Source organism: Salvelinus namaycush, chromosome 12 (assembly GCF_016432855.1).
Source record: "Salvelinus namaycush isolate Seneca chromosome 12, SaNama_1.0, whole genome shotgun sequence".
Lineage (NCBI taxonomy): Eukaryota > Metazoa > Chordata > Actinopteri > Salmoniformes > Salmonidae > Salvelinus > Salvelinus namaycush.
In genome coordinates this window covers 4240012-4257263 of record NC_052318.1, presented here as the reverse complement: position 1 = coordinate 4257263, position 17252 = coordinate 4240012, and the positions used below count along the sequence as shown (strand labels likewise).

Here is a 17252-nt window from a genome sequence, read left to right as displayed (position 1 = left end):
GTTACAAGGCTCTATTCTCATGTCATGCTGAGTCAGAGCAGCTCAACGTCTTCATTTACATATTATTCAAATAGGCACACAAATGAGTAATTCCACCATTGAGGTTTGGCCCTTATAGGTTAGGATAGCCTTTCTTTCGGATACTTCTGTAGGTCACTTTCGCCACCTCTTCCAGCACCAGTAGGCCGAGCACATGTTGCTGTAATTCATTAAAGCACCCACGTCAGTCACTAAAACTGAATTGTTGTAATAAAATAAAAATAAAAGTGTTTATTTAACTAAATAAATCCATTTGATGTCACTTTTTTATTTAACTTTTGTTTAACAAGGCAAGTCAATTAAGAACACATTCTTATTTACAATGACTTCCTACACAGGCCAAACCCGGACAACGCTGGGCCAATTGTGCGCCGCCCTATGGGACTCACAATCATGTCTGTAGTGACGCCTCAAGCACTGAGATGCAGTGCCTACATCAGCATCAAGTGTCAAAGGATATGCGGGAGGTTAAACCAGCCTAGGTAGCTCAGTCTGCTTGGTGTATAGTAAAGCTGTGGGAGGTTAAACCAGCCTAGGTAGCTCAGTCTGCTTGGTGTATAGTAAAGCTGTGGGAGGTTAAACCAGCCTAGGTAGCTCAGTCTGCTTGGTGTATAGTAAAGCTGTGGGAGGTTAAACCAGCCTAGGTAGCTCAGTCTGCTTGGTGTATAGTAAAGGATGTGCGGGAGGTTAAACCAGCCTAGGTAGCTCAGTCTGCTTGGTGTATAGTAAAGGATGTGCGGGAGGGTAAACCAGCCTAGGTAGCTCAGTCTGCTTGGTGTATAGTAAATAATGAGCGGGAGGTTAAACCAGCCTAGGTAGCTCAGTCTGCTTGGTGTATAGTAAAGCTGTGGGAGGTTAAACCAGCCTAGGTAGCTCAGTCTGCTTGGTGTATAGTAAAGGATGTGCGGGAGGGTAAACCAGCCTAGGTAGCTCAGTCTGCTTGGTGTATAGTAAAGGATGTGCGGGAGGTTAAACCAGCCTAGGTAGCTCAGTCTGCTTGGTGTATAGTAAAGGATGTGCGGGAGGGTAAACCAGCCTAGGTAGCTCAGTCTGCTTGGTGTATAGTAAAGGATGTGCGGGCGGTTAAACCAGCCTAGGTAGCTCAGTCTGCTTGGTGTATAGTAAAGGATGTGGGAGGTTAAACCAGCCTAGGTAGCTCAGTCTGCTTGGTGTATAGTAAAGGATGTGCAGGAAGGTAAACCAGCCTAGGTAGCTCAGTCTGCTTGGTGTATAGTAAAGGATGAGCGGGAGGTTAAACCAGCCTAGGTAGCTCAGTCTGCTTGGTGTATAGTAAAGGATGTGCGGGAGGGTAAACCAGCCTAGGTAGCTCAGTCTGCTTGGTGTATAGTAAAGCTGTGGGAGGTTAAACCAGCCTAGGTAGCTCAGTCTGCTTGGTGTATAGTAAAGCTGTGGGAGGTTAAACCAGCCTAGGTAGCTCAGTCTGCTTGGTGTATAGTAAAGCTGTGGGAGGTTAAACCAGCATAGGTAGCTCAGTCTGCTTGGTGTATAGTAAAGCTGTGGGAGCTGTAAATCAGTGGAACAAAAACAGGGTCTTGTTACAGTGTTAACACATTTAAATTACAATTAAGGGCAGCCCAGTTTACATTAGGAAAAACAAACAGCCTCCCACTTAGAAACACCAGGATCAACACAAAAGGCAATTAGTGTAGATATATTTGTATCATATACATTTTAATACTTATTTTCCGCTGCCCAGAATAGCCCTGTAATTCTATCCCGTGGCTCTGGGGACTGTAATAGATGGAAATAAAATCATTATACAGGCAGGGTTCCCCTGGCCGTGCCACATACTCCACCCTACCACCTGGCCCAAAAACAGGGTCGCTATTTAAGGAATTGTGTGCGTCAGAGTATTGGAAATACTGAAGTAAAGAGACATGCTTTTAAGGGGAAAATCTAGGGAGTCACGGGTCTGAACCTTCCGCCGTCGGCAGGCCAGTATTATTGGAAATACGGAGGTGGTATGCAAAGCAATGCCTGCAGACAGAGTATTACAGACACATTCTGTCCACTGTCAAGGCAGGGTATTACAGACACATTCTGTCCACTGTCAAGGCAGGGTATTACAGACACATCCTGTCCACTGTCAAGGCAGGGTATTACAGACACATTCTGTCCACTGTCAAGGCAGGGTATTACAGACACATTCTGTCCACTGTCAAGGCAGGGTATTACAGACACATTCTGTCCACTGTCAAGGCAGGGTATTACAGACACATTCTGTCCACTGTCAAGGCAGGGTATTACAGACACATTCTGTCCACTGTCAAGGCAGGGTATTACAGACACATTCTGTCCACTGTCAAGGCAGGGTATTACAGACACATTCTGTCCACTGTCAAGGCAGGGTATTACAGACACATTCTGTCCACTGTCAAGGCAGGGTATTACAGACACATTCTGTCCACTGTCAAGGCAGGGTATTACAGACACATTCTGCCCACTGTCAAGGCAGGGTATTACAGACACATTCTGTCCACTGTCAAGGCAGGGTATTACAGACACATTCTGCCCACTGTCAAGGCAGAGTATTACAGACACATTCTGTCCACTGTCAAGGCAGGGTATTACAGACACATTCTGTCCACTGTCAAGGCAGGGTATTACAGACACATTCTGTCCACTGTCAAGGCAGGGTATTACAGACACATCCTGTCCACTGTCAAGGCAGGGTATTACAGACACATTCTGTCCACTGTCAAGGCAGGGTATTACAGACACATTCTGTCCACTGTCAGGGCAGGGTATTACAGACACATTCTGTCCACTGTCAGGGCAGGGTATTACAGACACATTCTGTCCACTGTCAAGGCAGAGTATTACAGACACATTCTGTCCACTGTCAAGGCAGAGTATTACAGACACATTCTGTCCACTGTCAAGGCAGAGTATTACAGACACATTCTGTCCACTGTCAAGGCAGGGTATTACAGACACATCCTGTCCACTGTCAAGGCAGGGTATTACAGACACATCCTGTCCACTGTCAAGGCAGGGTATTACAGACACATTCTGTCCACTGTCAAGGCAGAGTATTACAGACACATTCTGTCCACTGTCAAGGCAGGGTATTACAGACGCATTCTGTCCACTGTCAAGGCAGGGTATTACAGACGCATTCTGTCCACTGTCAAGGCAGGGTATTACAGACGCATTCTGTCCACTGTCAAGGCAGGGTATTACAGACGCATTCTGTCCACTGTCAAGGCAGGGTATTACAGACACATTCTGTCCACTGTCAAGGCAGGGTATTACAGACACATTCTGCCCACTGTCAAGGCAGAGTATTACAGACACATTCTGTCCACTGTCAAGGCAGGGTATTACAGACACATTCTGTCCACTGTCAAGGCAGGGTATTACAGACACATTCTGTCCACTGTCAAGGCAGAGTATTACAGACACATCCTGTCCACTGTCAAAGCAGGGTATTACAGACACATCCTGTCCACTGTCAAGGCAGGGTATTACAGACGCATTCTGTCCACTGTCAAGGCAGAGTACTACAGACGCATTCTGTCCGCTGTCAAGGCAGGGTATTACAGACGCATTCTGCCCGCTGTCAAGGCAGGGTATTACAGACGCATTCTGTCCACTGTCAAGGCAGGGTATTACAGACACATTCTGTCCACTGTCAAGGCAGGGTATTACAGACGCATTCTGCCCACTGTCAAGGCAGAGTATTACAGACACATTCTGTCCACTGTCAAGGCAGAGTATTACAGACACATTCTGTCCACTGTCAAGGCAGAGTATTACAGACACATTCTGTCCACTGTCAAGGCAGGGTATTACAGACACATTCTGTCCACTGTCAAGGCAGGGTATTACAGACACATTCTGTCCACTGTCAAGGCAGGGTATTACAGACACATTCTGTCCACTGTCAAGGCAGGGTATTACAGACACATTCTGTCCACTGTCAAGGCAGGGTATTACAGACACATTCTGCCCACTGTCAAGGCAGAGTATTACAGACGCATTCTGTCCACTGTCAAGGCAGGGTATTACAGACGCATTCTGTCCACTGTCAAGGCAGGGTATTACAGACACATTCTGCCCACTGTCAAGGCAGGGTATTACAGACACATTCTGTCCACTGTCAAGGCAGAGTATTACAGACACATTCTGCCCACTGTCAAGGCAGAGTATTACAGACACATTCTGCCCACTGTCAAGGCAGAGTATTACAGACACATTCTGCCCACTGTCAAGGCAGAGTATTACAGACACATTCTGTCCACTGTCAAGGCAGAGTATTACAGACACATTCTGCCCACTGTCAAGGCAGAGTATTACAGACACATTCTGCCCACTGTCAAGGCAGAGTATTACAGACACATTCTGCCCACTGTCAAGGCAGAGTATTACAGACACATTCTGTCCACTGTCAAGGCAGAGTATTACAGACACATTCTGTCCACTGTCAAGGCAGAGTATTACAGACACATTCTGTCCACTGTCAAGGCAGGGTATTACAGACACATTCTGTCCACTGTCAGGGCAGGGTATTACAGACACATTCTGTCCACTGTCAAGGCAGGGTATTACAGACACATTCTGTCCACTGTCAAGGCAGAGTATTACAGACGCATTCTGTCCACTGTCAAGGCAGAGTATTACAGACACATCCTGCCCACTGTCAAGGCAGAGTATTACAGACACATTCTGCCCACTGTCAAGGCAGGGTATTACAGACACATTCTGTCCACTGTCAAGGCAGGGTATTACAGACACATTCTGTCCACTGTCAAGGCAGAGTATTACAGACACATTCTGTCCACTGTCAAGGCAGGGTATTACAGACACATTCTGTCCACTGTCAAGGCAGGGTATTACAGACACATTCTGTCCACTGTCAAGGCAGGGTATTACAGACACATTCTGTCCACTGTCAAGGCAGAGTATTACAGACACATTCTGTCCACTGTCAAGGCAGGGTATTACAGACACATTCTGTCCACTGTCAAGGCAGAGTATTACAGACGCATGACGTCCACTGTCAAGGCAGAGTATTACAGACGCATGACGTCCACTGTCAAGGCAGAGTAGCCTGGTTGTCACTATTGGGCTAAGCTGCAAAGCTAGACGTAAAACTTTCAAGCCAATGTAGAAAAAGTCAAAAACATAGGACTCATATGAATGAGTGGAGTGAACAAAGGAGAATGTGATGAGCAGCAGGGTATTGGGTTCAATAGTTACTTACAAAGGAGAATGTGATGAGCAGCAGGGTATTGGGTTCAATAGTTACTTACAAAGGAGAATGTGATGAGCAGCAGGGTATTGGGTTCAATAGTTACTTACAAAGGAGAATGTGATGAGCAGCAGGGTATTGGGTTCAATAGTTACTTACAAAGGAGACGCAGGCAGCTAACAACAGGATTCTGACCAGGAGGTCTTCAAACTGCTCCACCACCAGCTCCCATAGTGACTTGCCTAAAACACACACACACACTTCAGTAAGTATTCATACCCCTTGACTTATTCCATATTTTGTGGTGCTACAGCCCGAATTTAAAAATGGATTCAATTTAGGTTCTCATCCAACTACACACAATACCCCATAATGACAAAAGTGAAAACATGGTTCAGAAATGTTGCCAAATTTATTTAAAAATGAATACATAAATATCTAACTTACATAAGTATTTACACCCTTGAGTCAATACACGTTAGAATCACCTTTGGTAGCGATTACAGCTGTGAGTCTTTCTGGGTACGTCGCTAAGAGTTTTGCAGACCTGAATTCTTCAAGCTCTGTCAAGTTGGTTGTTGATCATTGCTAGACAGCCATTTAAGGCTTGCCATAGATTTTCAAGAAGATTTAAGTCAAAACTGTAACTAGGCCACTCAGGAACATACAATGTTGTCTTGTTAAGCAACTCCAGTGTTTATTTGGCCTTGTGTTTTAGCTTATTGTCCTACTGAAAGGTGAATGTCAGGTTTTCCTCTTGAATTTTGCCTCTGCTTGGCTCTATTCAGTTTATTTTTATCCTAAAAACGCCCTAGTCCTTGCCGATGACAAGCGTCCCCATGACATGATGCAGCCACCACCATGCTTGAAAATATGAAGAGTGGTACTCAGTGATGCGTTTGCCCCAAATATAATGCTTTGTAATCAGACATGTTAATTTCAGTTTTACTTGAGTGCCTTGTTGCAAACAGGATGCATGTTTTGGAATATTTGTATTCTGTACAGGCTTCCTTCTTTTCACTCTGTCAATTAGGTAAATATTGTGGACTAACTACAATCTTGTTGATCCATCCTCAGTTTTCTCCTATCACAGCCATTAAACTCGGTAACTGTTTTAAAGTCACCATTGGCCTCATGGTGAAATCCCTGAGAGGTTTCCTTCTAAACCGGTAACTGAGTTAGGAAGGACGCCTGTATCTTTGTAGTGACTGGGTGTATTGATACACCATCCAAAGTCTAATTAATAACTTCACCATGCTAAAAGGGATATTCAATGTTAATAAAATAAAAAGTTCTTTCCCATCTACCAATAGGTGCCCTTCTTTGTAAGGCATTGGAAAACCTCCCTGGTCTTTGTGTTTTGAAATTCACTGCTCGACTGGGGGGCCTTACGGATAATTGTATGTGTGGGGTACATAGATGAGGAAGTCGTTCAAAAATCATGTTTAACACTATTATTGTAAAATTATCTTAATCTTACTCCTGAACTTATTTAGGCTTGCCATAACAAACAAACATACTTAGACTCAAGAAATTTCAGCTTTTCATTTTTTATTAATTTGTTTTAAAAAAAAGTCAAAAAACATTATTTCACTTTGACATTATGGGGTATTGTGTGTAGGCCAGTGACAAAATCTAAATGTAATACATTTAACATTCTGGCTGTAACAACAAAAATGTGGAGAAAGTCAAGGTGTGACTACTTTCTGAAGGCCCTGTACATATAGTCAAGTCATAAGACGGTCCGGCTATACATCATCTTGTCACACATACTGTACCTATAAAAACTTAGTCCAGGCCTGAAAGTACATCATGAGAATTGGAACCACAGTAAAACAGCATTACCCATCCGTTGACTTCTATAGGTCTATACTTCTGTTCTGCCAGTCAATAATCTCTCTTCTATTGACAGTGTATCTATAATCTATATGGGTGGTGCTGCAAGTCAGTGTGTACTCCGAGGATTCACACACACACGATCCTAGGCTAAAGGGCTAATCATCAGCTTGTAAAGGAGGGGGCACTAGAATCTCACTGGAAATATCAATATTTACCTTCTTCAGCCGGAAGCTCTGTCAGTGTCACACCACCATCACGCCATCCGTGGAGGAATGGAAGGGGGAGATGGATGAAGAGAGGAGAGAGGAGGAACAGCGACAGAGGAGGAACAGCGAGAGAGGGAGGGGGGGACAGCGAGAGAGGGGAGGAACAGCACAAAGACATGTTAATGATTAACAGATTAATTTAGAACAGGCTTTGAGAAGCTTTTGACACGTGTAAACAATTCCACTTAATCCTGGAGCAGTTGAGTTTAAATGTATGATTACATATGAAATAAAGGAAGGCCTCTCATGGCAGTGTTTCTGAACTAAATGATTAGTGTGTTGTAACAACTCTGACAATTTAAAAACAAATGTTATTCTTCAGCTCTCACCATTATCAGATCTGTGTGGGAGGGGGAGGCGTGGAGGGAGGGGGAGGCGTGGAGGGAGGGCGGGCGGGGGGGCGTGGAGGGAGGGCGGGGGGGCGTGGAGGGAGGGGGAGGCGTGGAGGGAGGGGGAGGCGTGGAGGGAGGGGGAGGCATGGAGGGAGGGGGGGGGACATGGAGGGAGGGGGAGGCGTGGTGAAGAGGAGTGAGGGACAGGCAGCACAACACCCACCACAGTGATGAGAACCTCTTTACAGAACCACGTGTCCATCAATACTGGTCAGCATAACACTAAAGTCACAGCTCAGGTAATGTGATGTTCTGTGTAGCTCGGTTGGTAAAACATGGGCCTTACAGGATAGTGGGTTCAATTCCCGGGACCACCCGTACGTAAAATGTATGACCGCATGACTAAGTCGCTTTGGATAAAAGCGCCTGCTAAATTGTGTGTGTGTGTGTGTGTGTGTATATATATTATTATATAATGAAGTGCTGAACATGCTATAGCAATACACTCCCCTGTCAAGCTTGGAGCTCCTGTAAGACTGGTCTATATAACCCTACTGAGATCAGGGCAAAACATTCATATTTGATAACACAGAAACTTCTCAATAGCTGCAATTTCCAATCTTACTCTAAAGCCATAATTGAAATCCTGAAATATAAAAGCACGATGGACATGTTTGGAAACAAACTACAGTATGACTAGGCATTGGAGGTTTTACATGGCCATCAAACGTGACCCCACTCAGAGGGCTGAAAAGTAGAGGAACCATGACGTGACTCGCCCGGAGGAGAGCCCTTCCAAAAACATACCCAAGCAAGACACACACCCGCACGCCGGGAAATTATGATTTTATTTCAGGACCACTAGAATTACACAGAGTTAAAAATCAGGAGCTTTTGAATTATTCCTACCAACTTGCTGATTAACCAATAGAAAAAGAAAAATAGTCTGATGATTTCAGGTTAAAATATAATTTCATGAAATTGCTTTTTATTGACACGGTACAGTACATGAATAATGTAGCAGTACAAAGAGGGGTTATTGTGCTTTGAAGAACACTCTGTTTCCACTGATCACGTTATCCAAGCAAGAAGTGAGAGAGTAAGGCCAAGATGAAGCAGGAGAGTAAGGCCAAGATGAAGCAGGAGAGTAAGGGCAAGATGAAGCAGGAAGTGGGAGAGTAAGGGCAAGATGAAGCAGGAGAGTAAGGGCAAGATGAAGCAGGAAGATAATGGTCATTGTAAAACTGCCCTATAAATATCAACTAGCGAATGCATTTCAGTCATAGCCCTACAGCTTTCTATTCCTTCTTAGTTCTTAACCAATTATCTCATCATCATCATTCTTGCCTCATCCGCACACACAGTAATCTGTATTGCAACGATGATTCATTGCTTAATGAGAATGTATTTAAAGTATTTCAGCAACATGCATATAGAGGCTCTGGTTCCTGTAGGAGCTCTGAGCTGAACATGGGAAACCCTTTGAGGACTGTGTACTGTGTCTGAAGATCCAGAAAAGTTTTCCCTGCTCTGCCAGTCTGACATAAGCCCTTTTCCCTGTTAGACAAGTGGGGAGGCAAACAATTGTTTTTATGGCAGACAGGCTGGCTGCAGTTCCTAGTTCTGCTGGTCTGAGCTGGGAAGAGAGGCTTGCTTGCTGGAAGGGAGCGAGGTAGGGAAAGAGGGAGGGAGGACTGGAGGGGTTGAACAGGGTTCCCCAGCCCTCTCTGTGCCAAGGATTCCCTCCTCACTGTAGTCATCTGGGTTGCGTCAGCCTCATCCTGTTCTGAAACATTCCAACAAACTGACTTCACCATGCCTCTATTCTTCTCCACTCTCTCTCCCTGGCTCTCAGCTTCTCTTTTTCTGCCCCCCCCAACCAATCATGTGCTCTCCCCCTGGCTATGAGACAATGAAAACAAAAGCCAGCCTGTTTATACACTACCAGTCCAACCAGAGAGGAACCACTTCCTGGTTACAGTAGCCAACAGAACAAAGGGGTTCCATGTCCAAGTACATGGCCAGCAAACCTGAGTTTAGGTAGTATTTGAAATAATTTAGGTAGTATTTGAAATAATTTAGGTAGTATTTGAAATAATTTTAAATACTTTAGCTGGGCTTGATCAAGCACAATGGAATAGTTGCAAAAGTGGAAACCCTGAAAATGCTTAAAGTATTTGAAAGACTTCAAATAGTATTTGAACCCAGGTCTGATGGCCAGTAACAGACAGCCAGGAGAAGCACCAGGAAATGTAACATCCATCACCACTAGGACATGGGATGTGCTGAGTCAGTAGCTTTCATTACAACTTCCTATCACACACACCTTTAAATGTCTCCTTTGCCTAATGATTAGAGCTGTAATGGTTTCAGACTAAAACTACACGTCATAATATGGAAAGCACAGCAATAGGGCCACAAAAGGGCCAGCCGGAGGAGATGGCCGCAGTTTTACGGTCTCCTAACCAATTAAGCGGTACCGGAGTGCCAAGTCTAGGACAAAAAGGCTTCTCAACAGTTTTTACCCCCAAGCCATAAGACTCCTGAACAGGTAACCAAATGGCTACCCAGCCTATTTGCATTGTGTGCCCCCCCCCCCCCACCAACCCCTCTTTTACGCTGCTGCTACTCTCTGTTTATCTTATATGCATAGTCACTAACTATACATTCATGTACATACTACCTAAATTGGCCCGACCAACCAGTGCTCCCGCACATTGGCTAACCGGGCTATCTGCATTGTTTCCCACCACCTGCCAACCCCTCTTTTACGCTACTGCTACTCTCTGTTCATCATATATGCATAGTCACTTTAACCATATCTACATGTACATACTACCTCAATAAGCCTGACTAACAGGTGTCTGTATCTAGCCTTGCTACTCTTTTTTCAAATGCCTTTCTACTGTTGTTTTATTTCTTTACTTATACACACACACACACACCCACCCACCTTTTTTTTTTCGCACCATTGGTTAGAGCCTGTAAGTAAGCATTTCACTGTGAGGTCTACTACACCTGTTGTATTCGGCATTTCACTGTAAGGTCTACTACACCTGTTGTATTCAGCATTTCACTGTGAGGTCTACTACACCTGTTGTATTCGGCATTTCACTGTAAGGTCTACTACACCTGTTGTATTCAGCATTTCACTGTAAGGTCTACTACACCTGTTGTATTCGGCATTTCACTGTAAGGTCTACTACACCTGTTGTATTCAGCATTTCACTGTAAGGTCTACTACACCTGTTGTATTCAGCATTTCACTGTAAGGTCTACTACACCTGTTGTATTCAGCATTTCACTGTAAGGTCTACTACACCTGTTGTATTCAGCATTTCACTGTAAGGTCTACTACACCTGTTGTATTCAGCATTTCACTGTAAGGTCTACTACACCTGTTGTATTCAGCTTTTCACTGTAAGGTCTACTACACCTGTTGTATTCGGCACACGTGACAAATAAACTATGATTTGAGATTGAGGTCCTCTCGGCCTCAACTGCAAATATGTGAAAGTTTTCAAAACGGTTGCCATGACTACTTGGCTTGTGGAAACTACTGGAATACAGTGCCAACGCCTGCCGAAAATAACACAAAAATAACTGTTAAGCAACGCATTTAGGGCCTTGATACATCCCTACACTACACACTTGGTCTGCATCAAAATGGCACCCTATTCTCAATATAGTGCACTACATTTGACCAGAGCACCATTAAGGGAATAGGTCAAAATGTGGTTCACTACAATTTTTTATTTTTTTTTAACTACGCAAGCCAGTTAAGAACAAAATCTTATTTTACAATGACTGCCTACCCCCCGGGCCAAACCCTAACCGGGCGACGCTGGGCCAATTGTGCACCGCCCTATGGGACTCCCTATCATTGCCAGTTGTGATACAGCCGGATATCGAACCATGGTCTGTAGCGACACCTCTAGCACTGAGATGCAGTGCCTTAGACCGCTCCGCCACTCGGGAGCCCTAATAGGGGGTCAGTGGGGATGCGCACTGGCTCTCTAGTTATCTAACAGCAAGTGCAGCATAGTAAAACCCCATAGACTAAATAGTTAAAAAGCTCTGAAACAGAGGGAACTGGTACTGGCTTTTATAGTGGGGTAATAAGCAGGTGGTCAGGAGATGCCCTCCGTTGGCCTACTGCTGCATTCAAGAATATAGCCAGGGTTAGTCAAATAAATAGCCAGCCAGTCAGTAGCTGTGGCAAAAGGCCATAGAGAGCAGTCAGCAAGCACTCCAACTCTCTCTCTCGGTCGGTCTCATAGTTAAAGAGCTTGCAGCAGGACTGACACTGTAGCTAAGGTCTGTAGAAACAGGTCAGGTCTAGAAATGACACAAAGGTGACCCGCTCCATGACCCTTCCTCTAACCCCACTGTACATCTACATGCATTAACCAGATCATGTATTAGATGTGAATGGTAAGTGTCAGACGTATCATTGACTGGCAGTCTATGATCGTATCTACTCAGTGGATGTCACTCATTTAATATAAATGGAGAGTGCACCTTCCTTCCCAGGAGAGGCAGGAGGCCGACTAAGTGTTTCAGGGTATTTGGGTCTGTCTCCCTCCCCGTCTTTGTGTGTGTGAGTGCCTGTCTCTCCGGTTTTGTGCGTGAGAGACAGAGACAGAGCAGAGGATTTGGCCGAGAGCTCACCCGTGGCCTGGAGCGATGTAACGTTACTAGAGTTGTGGTGAGTGGACTGGGAGAGCCTACGTATACCTTGTCCAACTGTGGCTCGCACAACTCACTACTACTCTTGGCATGAGAAGCGGCCATTTTGGGTTGTTAAACTCAAGATGTAGATTTATTTCTCAATTAATAGTATCTAAAGTAACAACTACCCAAATCTACTGAACAAATTAACCTAACAAAGCATCAGTACCTCAGGCATGGGGGGGTTCTCTAGGGCTGGGCGGTGTGTGTGTGTGTAGTAAAATACGGTACAAACACACACACACACACACACACACACACACACACACACACAGGTTTGGGTTTTTACTTTACCTTCTATAAATGGTATTTGAATGTTTGGTTTGTTAAATGTGATAAGCTGTGTGTAACGTCCATTTTTATAGTTTACTCTGCTACTTGAGTCAGCTCTCTCCACGCCGCTTTTCACACAGACCTAGCCCAGCCCCGTCACTCAAGCAGTGCATGGTTGTTCAACCACGAGACACTTGCTTTCAGTCCCTGCATGGTCAACACAGCACATGCAACAATGTTGATGACAGCGATGCTGTTTTGACTTTGCTTCGTATTATTCTATATTGACTGTTAGTTGGTTTCTTGCATCTGCAAATGGATAGTTTGTATTTTCTTAGCAAGTTGGGCCTAAATCGTGTTAGCCGCTAATGCTAATTGCTAGTTAGCTAATAAATATACAGAGTCAGAGAAAACGTAACGAACCATACAGCCTGATAATACCAGTGATGGTGTAGACCTAAAGCAGCATGTTGTTTGTGCAACAGTATCTTCTAAATCAAAGAGGAATATATCGAAGCAAGAATATGATAGCTACATGAAGTAGCTAAGAGAAAACATTGGCTACATTTTAAAAGGGTCCCCTAAGAAACTGACCATCCCTTCGGTTCCTATCCGGTCACAATAACTCCTCCCTGGCTTTTCAGTCATTGTCATGTCAAACATTGTATTCAAAGAGCCTACTATTATATTCTAAATTCTATAATCATTTCATTTCCATGATTGTTAGATTACTCGTTGGTTATTACTGCTTTGTCGGAACTAGAAGCACAAGCATTTCGCTACACTCGCATTAACATCTGCTAACCATGTGTATGTGACAAATAACATTTGATTTGATTAGAACAGTTCACCCAAGTGTTTTGCTCTAATCTCAATTGCAACAATTTGGTAAAAAAAAAAAGCCTAAATTGTTGGCCCATGTCATGCAGCCCGGAAATGATCTCAAATGAGTGCCAGAAATGCAGAAATGATAAACCACAAATAATTTCAGTTGAATTGAACCGTATACAACAAATCAGAATGGATAAAGACCCATTGAAATCACTTAGAATGTGTGTTGCCACCCCAGGGTCAAATACCGAAAAAGTTAAATATCGTGATATCATATTTTGGCCATATCGCCCAGCCCTAACTTCATTAGTCTGACTGATTAAACACTGCAACACACACACACACACACACACACACACACAACAGGACTGAGTTGAGATGCGTCACCAGAAGCCAGCCAACTACCACCTGGGATACCATCAGATCCCAGCCCCCTCAACAACACAGCAGTAAGAACCAACCACATGATCAAGTCTAATTCAGTGAAGACTGATGAGCAGCACTGACAGATAGTAGAAGGGTCTGTGTGTAGCTCAATGCTGCCTCTGCTCAGCTCAGCGACTCAACATCCATCTCCAGAAGGCCTCAGTGAGTGTGACTGACTTATTGTACCAGGTAGGCCAGTTGAGAACAAGTTCTCATTTACAACCGCGACCTGGCCAAGATAAAGAAAAGCGACAAAAACAACAGAGTTACACATGGGATAAACAAACGTACAGTTAATAACACAAAAGAAAGAAAAATCTATTTATGTACAGTGTGTGCAAATGTAGAAGAGGAGTCGGGAGGTAGGCAATAAATAGGCCCTAGAGGCGAAAATAATTACAATTTAGCATTAATACTGGAGTGATAGATGTGCAAGTAGAGATACTGGGGGTGCAAAAGAGCAAGTAATAATATGGGGATGAGGTACTGTAGAGGTAGGACGTGAGAATAAAAGAAAAGGGACGAGTTAACAGGATCCCAGATACTTTACACGCAACCAAGCAGGAGAACAGAGAGTCCACTGGAGAAGGAATTAAGCGTTTCCCTGTTAGTCAACACCTGTTGTTTACGAAGCATGTGACACATACAATTTGATTTGAAATGACTCCAACACCTTAAGGACTAAAGAGAAAGACGTTCTGTTTACCTCGCCGATATACAAGTCCAAATGTTATACAAATATAATATACAGTGCCTTGCAAAAGTATTCAGACCCCTTGGATTTCTTCACATTTTACTGTGTTACAAAGTGGGATTCAAATTGATTTATCATCAATCTACACAAAATACTCAAATGTCAAAGTGGAAGGAAAAAGGATTAAAAATAAAATAAATAAATAACTAAAATAGTTGCATAAGTCAATACATGTTAGAAACACCTTTGGAATCGATTACAGCTGTGAGTAACTTGGGTAAGTCTATAAGAGCTTTGCACACCTCGATTGTGCAACATTTACCTATTATTCAAGGGCAGGTGTGCACAGGATCATGGCTAGACAATGATGTTCACGACTTGCCATAGATTTTAAAGCAGATTTAAGTGAAAACTAACTTGGCCATGCAGAAACATTCACTCTCTTCTTGGTAAGCAATTCCAGTGTAGATGTGGCCTTGTGTTTTAGGTTATTGTCCTGCTGAAAAGTGAATTCCTCTCTCAGTCTCTGGTGTAAAGTAGACTGAAGCAGGTTCTGGGATCAGCTCCATTCCGTTTCTTTTTTTATCCTGAAAAACTCTCCAGTCTTGGCCAATGTAAAGGATACCCATACCATGATGCAGCCACCACCATCCTTGAAAATAAGGAGGCAGTTACTCAGTGATGTGTTGTTGGATTTGCCCCAAACAGAAGGCTTTGCATTTAGGCCAAAAACAGTATTCCTTTGCTGTTTTTTGTTGTTGTTGCAGTATTACTTTAGTGCCTTGTTACATTTTTAGTCTGTATATTTATATTGTTTTCACTCTGTCATTTAGGTCATTATTGTAGAGTCACTGCAATGTTGCTGATCCATCCTCAGTTCTCTCATCACAGCCATTGAACTCTGTAGCCATTTTAAAAATCACCAATGGCTTCATGGTAACATCCCTAGGCAGTTTAATTCCTGTCCTGCAGCTCAGTTCAAAAGGACCACTGTATAATTTGACGTGTCTGAGTGCTTTAATAAATAATCCACAGCATAATTATTAACGTGACTATGCTTAAAGAGAAATTCAATGTCTGATTTGTTATTGTTACCAATCACTGGCCTTCTTTATGAGTCTTTCTAAAAGCTCCCTGGTCTTTGTAGTTGAATCTGTGCTTGAAATGCAATATTGACTGAGGGACCTTACAGATGTACAGTAACAGTCAAGTTTGGACACACGTACTCATTCAAGGGATTTTTTTTTTTACATTGTAGAATAATAGTGAAAAACAGTGAAAACATCACAACTATGAAATAACACATGGAATCACGTAGCAACCCCCCTCCAAAAAAGTGTTAAACAAATCAAAATATATTTTAGATTCTTCAAAGTAGCCACCCTTTGCCTTGATGACAGCTTTGCACACTCTTGGCATTCTCTCAACCAGCTTCATGAGGTAGCCACCTGGAATGCATTTAAATTAACAGGTGTGCCTTGTTAAGTTTATTTGTGGAATTTCTTTCCTTCTTAATGCGTTTGAGCCAACCAGTTGTGTTGTGACAAGGTAGGGGTGGTACAGAAGATAGCCCTATTTGGTAAAAGACAAAGCCCATATTATGGCGAGAACAGCTCAAATAAGCAAAGAAAAACGACAGTCCATCATTACTTTAAGACATGAAGGTCAGTCAATCCGGAACATTTCAAGAACTCACGAGGACCGCCACAGGAAAGGAAGACCAAAAGTTACCTCTGCTGCAGAGGATATGTTCAGTAGAGTTACCAGCCTCAGAAATTGCAGCCCAAATAAATGCTTCACAAGAGTTCAAGTAAAAGACACATCTCAACATCAACTGTTCAGGGGAGACTGCGTGAATCAGGCCTTCATGGTCGAATTTCTGCAAAGAAACCACTACTAAAGGACACCAATAAGAGACTTGCTTGGGTCAAGAAACACGAGCAATGGACATTACGCCGGTGGTATTCTGTCCTTTGGTCTGATGAGTCCAAATTTAAGGTTTTTGCTTCCAACCGCCGTGTCTGAGATGCAGAGTAGGTGAATGGATTATCTCCGCATGGTTGGTTCCCACCGTGAAGCATGGAGGAGTTGTGATGGTGTGGGGGTGCTTTGCTGGTGACCCTGTCGGTGAAATATTTTGAATTCAAGGCACACCTAACCAGCATGGCTACCACAGCATCCTGCAGCGATACGCCATCCCATCTGGTTTGCGGTTAGTGAGACTATCATTTGTTTCCATGGGACTCCCAATCACTGCCAGTTGTGATACAGCCTGAAATCGAACCATGGTCTGTAGCGACACCTCTAGCACTGAGATGCAGTGCCTTAGACCGCTCCGCCACTCGGGAGCCCTAATAGGGGGTCAGTGGGGATGCGCACTGGCTCTCTAGGCATCTAACAGCAAGTGCAGCATAGTAAAACCCCATAGACTAAATAGTTAAAAAGCTCTGAAACAGAGGGAACTGGTACTGGCTTTTATAGTGGGGTAATAAGCAGGTGGTCAGGAGATGCCCTCCGTTGGCCTACTGCTGCATTCAAGAATATAGCCAGGGTTAGTCAAATAAATAGCCAGCCAGTCAGTAGCTGTGGCAAAAGGCCATAGAGAG

At 43.8% G+C, this 17252-nt stretch overlaps 1 protein-coding gene across 1 annotated transcript in view; it reads right to left on the bottom strand.

The window, feature by feature from the left end:
- The window catches only part of LOC120056831 (sarcoplasmic/endoplasmic reticulum calcium ATPase 1-like), a 113396-nt gene that overhangs the window by 84795 nt on the left and 11349 nt on the right, over positions 1-17252 (bottom strand). Inside the window, exons 2-3 of the mRNA XM_039005061.1 lie at positions 7309-7326; positions 5414-5496 (exon numbers count right to left, since the gene is read on the bottom strand). Coding sequence (XP_038860989.1) covers positions 5414-5496; positions 7309-7326 — 101 coding nt within the window. The remainder of the gene's footprint in view (positions 1-5413; positions 5497-7308; positions 7327-17252) is intronic.